General features: G+C 44.9%; 1 protein-coding gene across 1 annotated transcript; it reads right to left on the reverse strand.

Annotated features, from left to right (window-relative positions):
* Positions 1 to 2,095: 2,095 nt before the first annotated feature.
* Positions 2,096 to 4,973, reverse strand: LOC126595709 (uncharacterized). The gene is made up of 3 exons (XM_050262011.1): positions 3,747 to 4,973; positions 3,185 to 3,660; positions 2,096 to 3,104 (listed from the first exon to the last, which is right to left on the reverse strand). The coding sequence occupies exons 1-3, from the start codon at positions 4,735 to 4,737 to the stop codon at positions 2,451 to 2,453; spliced, it is 2,121 nt and encodes a 706-aa protein (XP_050117968.1). The 5' UTR covers positions 4,738 to 4,973; the 3' UTR covers positions 2,096 to 2,450.
* Positions 4,974 to 5,201: the final 228 nt, after the last annotated feature.

Raw genomic sequence — 5,201 nt, forward strand, 5'->3', positions numbered from 1 at the left:
CTGACCAACACATCACCAACCTATCTGAAACTTTCACCATTCTAAAGAGGTATCGAATGAGGTTGAACCCCAACAAATGTGCCTTCGGCGTGGGCTCTGGCAAATTCTTAGGCTTCATGATTAGCCAGCGAGGCATTGAAGCTAACCCTGAAAAGATCAAAGCAATCCTCGACATGAAAGAGCCAATAACTTCAAAAGACATCCAAAGCCTTACTGGCAAGGTGGCAGCCTTAACCAGATTCATCTCTAAGGCCACAGACAGATGTGCTCCTTTCTTCAAAGCACTCAAGGGAAATAAGAAGTACATTACATGGACGGAGGAATGTGCCAAGGCATTCAGGAACCTCAAAGAGTACATGAGTAAAGCCCCTCTGCTCTCCAAACCAGAAGTTGGTGACACTCTCATTATCTATCTATCGGTTTCGGCTTCAGCAGTCAGTTCTGTTCTTATTCGAATGGAAAGTGGTGTCGAACGGCCCGTCTACTACGCTAGCAAGGCCCTACAAGATGCGGAGACACGATATTCCAACATTGAGAAATTAGCTCTAGCATTGGTCATGTCTGCTCGGAAACTTCGCCCTTATTTCCAAGCACACGCCATCATCGTGCTTACCAATCACCCTCTTCCACAGATACTCCAGAGTCCTGACACGTCTGGACGAATGATCAAATGGGCAATAGCATTGGGTGAGTTTGACATCTCCTACCAACCAAAACCAGCCAAAAAAGGTCAAGCAGTAGCAGATTTCATCGCCGACTTCACATATCCTGTTGACATTGCTTCTACACCTGAAGCAGTAGCTTCATTACCATCGGAAGCTCAGAAAGTAGAATCAACGACCTCAGCATAGAGTCTGTATGTTGATGGCTCATCCAACCAACAGGGCTGTGTAGCAGGACTAGTCTTGACTACGCCCGACAAAGTAGCAATGGAGTATGCTCTTCGTTTCAAATTCAAGGCATCAAACAATGAGGCCGAGTATGAAGCCCTTCTAGCAGGATTACGTTTGGCCAAACACCTCGGGGTTAAACAAATTGATATTTTCAGTGACTCCCAATTAGTGGTCAACCAGGTTACCAACAACTTTGATGCTAAGGACAGCTCCATGGCAGCATATCTTGCGCAAACGTAACTTTTGCTCAAGCACTTCCACTACCAGATCACCCAAGTTCCTCGAGCGGCAAACAGTCATGCAGACGCCCTGGCTCGCCTCGCCTCAGCTGTGGAAGACAAGATTGGAAGAAAAATTCATGTCGAACTGTTGGCAACACCAAGCACCATGGCCGCAGAAGTATGCAACTTACAACAGGGGGATAGTTGGATCACCCCGATCTATAATTTCCTTGCTCATGGCACCCTCCCAAATGATAAAGTCCAGGCTAAGCAAATTCGATACAAGTCTACCCGTTACCTGATCATCAATGATCAACTCTATAAGCGAGGTTTTAGCCTGCCATACTTAAGGTGTCTTACGCCTGCCGAGGCGGAAATCGTCCTTCGGGAAATACATGAGGGAGTCTGTGGAGATCATGCTGGATCTCGGTCCCTAGCACACAAGACTTTTCGCCAAGGATATTACTGGCCAACACTCCACCAGGATGCCATCAAAGTATCCCGCTCATGTGACAAATGTCAACGATATGCAACTATTCCTCATTCCCCTCCAGAGCCTCTTACTCCTATGAGCAACATTCCGAGTCCAGAACTACATTCAAAGTGAAAATGACAAACAACTCACCCTCAACTTGGATTTAGTCGAGGAACACAGAAACCAAGCTCACTTGAGGAATGTCGCCTACAAGCAGCGCATCTCCAACTATTATGACTCTAGGGTCAAGCCTCGTTCTTTCAAAATAGGAGACTGGGTCTTAAAGAAAAGATTACTCTGCAACAGAGTCCCGAGTGAAGGCACACTTAGTCCAAACTGGGATGGACCGTATGAAGTCATTGGCATCAGTCGCCCTGGCTCTTACACACTTAGAAGCTCCGATGGCAAGACCCTTGGCCATCCATGGAACGCTGATCACTTGAAGTACTACTACAAATAGACTCACGATGTACAAGTGTTGAGCTATAGCCGTTCGGCATCCTATGTAATGAAGGCCATTTGGCAATGAATTCAATAAAGAGGTAATTTAGCCAACTCAGCCCTCACTCTTTTACATTCCTAGCAAGGGAACACTCAAGTGTTGAAACCTCAAAGCAGATATATCCAACACGAAACAAAATCTAAGTATGTGTCGACAAGACTATACAAAGAAAGGAACAACCAAACAATGGCTTATATCCAAACAATAGATCTATTCATACATAGCCAAACATGCATTAATAATAGTGCAAACACTCATAAACACCTAAAATCCAAAACTCTCAAGCTTATAACATGGGCACATGTTATACACACATCAGACTACTACATCCAGAATACATGCAGATAGTAAAGACACTGCTATTCATTCTCATCTGAAGCCGAACCCCTGGCAGTATCACTCCGCATCCTACCATCATCCTCTGCATCCCCAAGATCCTCTTCACCATGCTGAGTCTGTGCATCAGCATTACCTTCATTATCAGACTCATCTTCGCTGCTAGGATCAACAGCAAGGACAAATGTCTCGCCCTTTCGATGATGCTCATCTATATCTTCGTGGTATTTTCGAAGAATGCTCCCATCATCATAACGATCAAGGACGGCCATCCATTTCCTTTTTTCAAAGCGAGCTTCTTGAGCACAGTAGGGTTTAATAGCAAGATGAAAGGTCGAAGAACTTAAGTATTCTTGCACAGCAGCCTCCCTTTCAGTTGGAATGCTCTTCTCCAGTTCAGAAATCTCAACTAAGGCACCATCCAATTCTCCCCTAACCTTGGATACCTCCAAGGTAGCCACCTCCAACTGTTTTTTAGTTACCTCAAACAATTTCTTAAGCCTTAGGTTCTCACCATTTCGCCTTTTCAAGCTCTCCATGGTTTCGTCCTTCAGTTGGAGAGCCTGAGTCAAAAGTCCCTTATTCCTTCGGGCCTCGTCCACAAGCTGCTTATTCTCCTTCAATTTTGCCTTGTACCGCTCAACCTCTTGCAGTCTGTCGTGATACTCGGCCATGACCTGCATGGCAAGACGATCATCACTACCTAAATAATGATAATAAAGAGGAAAAAGTAAGGAAATGACAAAGTAACACTCACATATGAAGACAGCTTCAACATCCGGTCGCAATCCGATTCATCCTTAGCTAAGGGCTCTCCGAGCTCATCGAAGGCGAATCGACGCCCTGCCAAGCAATTGTTGATATCCCCAAAATCCTTTGGCCGCGTGGCAACCCTCAAGTCCTTCCACGGGACACTGCCAGCTCTTTCCTTGCCTTTCCCCTCATGGCGGGAACCAGGATCACTTTCCTGGACAGTGTGCTCCATAGTAAGAGGAGGAGGCAACAGTCGGCTCCCTTCTCCTGCAACTACGGTAGCAGCATTTTCAACGGCCTCGACTCCAGTCTTCCTAAAGGCAAGCCCCTTAAGGACCCCATCTTGGGACTTAGGTCTAACGGATGGTTCCCCTCGGAACTTATGAATTTTCTTATGCGGTAGGATGTCTTCCGAAGGAACTAACACTGGTGCTTTCCTTTTATGGGTGCTAGTCCCTGTTTTCTTGCTTACCTTCTCCACTGCATAAGGAAAATCAAAATAAGAAATACAACTTTCCAAATAAAGTAAGGAAAAGAGCAAAGTTTACATGAAGGATACAACTTACTCGATCGTCCCTGGCTCTCGGAAACTAAGGGTTGGAAACCGTACCGACGAAATAAGGGTCGTAGCTTGCTTAAGTGTCTATCCTCTTTGGGCACCCTCAACACCTTCTCTATGTCAGATAGCTCATGCCCAAACAGTTTGATGGTGCCCCGCGTCACTACATGAAGCAAAGTGTTAGAAGCAAGAAAAGACCACAACAAATAGCAAATAGTACGAACGGTTGATACGTTACAACCTACAGTCTGGAAGTGAGTAAGCACACGTCGCTCAGGCGTGACACCCTTATCATACTCCCAATCATTATACAGAAAGCACCAACGGTTTTTCCATGTGTAGTATGCCTTTTTCTTACCATACACAATACGCTTTCTCTCACTCCGACATGCACACTCGGCATAACCAGTGCATGATTTTGCTGGGCGCATCTTGTAACAGTAACGCCACTGATGGAAGGAAGGCTCACACAACCCACACTCCATCCAAATGATATAAAATCCAATCAAAGTATCCCAGAAACCAGGATTGAGTTGCCCAGGTGCATATCCGATCAAAGATAACATCTTTTGCAACCACGGATGTAAAGGTAGTCTCACCCCTAAAGTTAGTAATATCTGGGTGTAGAACATAACATGACCCTGGGGAGGCTCAGAAGGCCATTCTTCATCATGTACCAAACGTATCCCTACACTACGAGGGATATTACATGACTGCCTTAGCGCCTCAACCTGCTTCTCATTATCTAACAAGTTATTCTTTAGATGGTCTGCTGTGAACTCAGAGCGAACTATGGGTATGGCATCAAAAACAACCCCCTCACCCAACGCCATGGAGGAAGAACTAGCAATAGCTAAAGTTTGACGGTTGGGAAGATCATCCAATGTTTCTCTAGTACCGGACTCTAACAAAGACCCTGAAGACTCCGACATTGCAGACTCAGACTTAGAGCTAAAGCTAGAAGAGCCCTCATCACTAGAACTTCCAGGCTCTGACATCTACAATAAGAAGAAACAAATTCTATCACTACATGCATGATCAAAACATAAGGAAGTTCCTATATTACCCACATGAAGATGGTGCAAAGCGATGCCGGAACCCTTCTCAATCAGAAAGCAATCCGTCTTCTACAGTCACTACAAAACAAGCAAATGAAGACCGTGTCAAGCGCCAAAAAAAAAAAAAAAAAAAAAAAAAAAACAGCTTCATCCAAAAAGCTTCACCCGAAAAGCTTCACCTCCAAAGCTTCACCTAAAAAGCTTCACCCACAAAGCTTCACCCAAAAAACTTCACCCGAAAAGCTTCACTTAAAAAAGCTTCACCTACAAAGCTTCACCTAAAAAAGCTTCACCTAGAAAGCTCCCTCTACATACTTTCACCATCAAAGCTTCACCTAGAAAGCTTCATCTACAAAGCTTCATCTACAAAGCTTCACCATCAAAGCTTCACCTAGAAAGCTTCA

This window comes from Malus sylvestris, chromosome 13, assembly GCF_916048215.2.
Source record: "Malus sylvestris chromosome 13, drMalSylv7.2, whole genome shotgun sequence".
Taxonomy (NCBI): Eukaryota; Viridiplantae; Streptophyta; class Magnoliopsida; order Rosales; family Rosaceae; genus Malus; species Malus sylvestris.

Excerpts from the sequence above, each read along its gene's own strand:
- LOC126595709 (XM_050262011.1), bottom strand. The coding sequence starts at position 4,737 with ATGTCAGAGCCTGGAAGTTCTAGTGATGAGGGCTCTTCTAGCTTTAGC. Across the intron at positions 3,661-3,746 it reads CGAGAGCCAGGGACGATCGA|TGGAGAAGGTAAGCAAGAAA; the intron begins GTAAGTTGTATC and ends TTCCTTATGCAG. Across the intron at positions 3,105-3,184 it reads TGTTGAAGCTGTCTTCATAT|GTCATGGCCGAGTATCACGA; the intron begins GTGAGTGTTACT and ends CTTGCCATGCAG.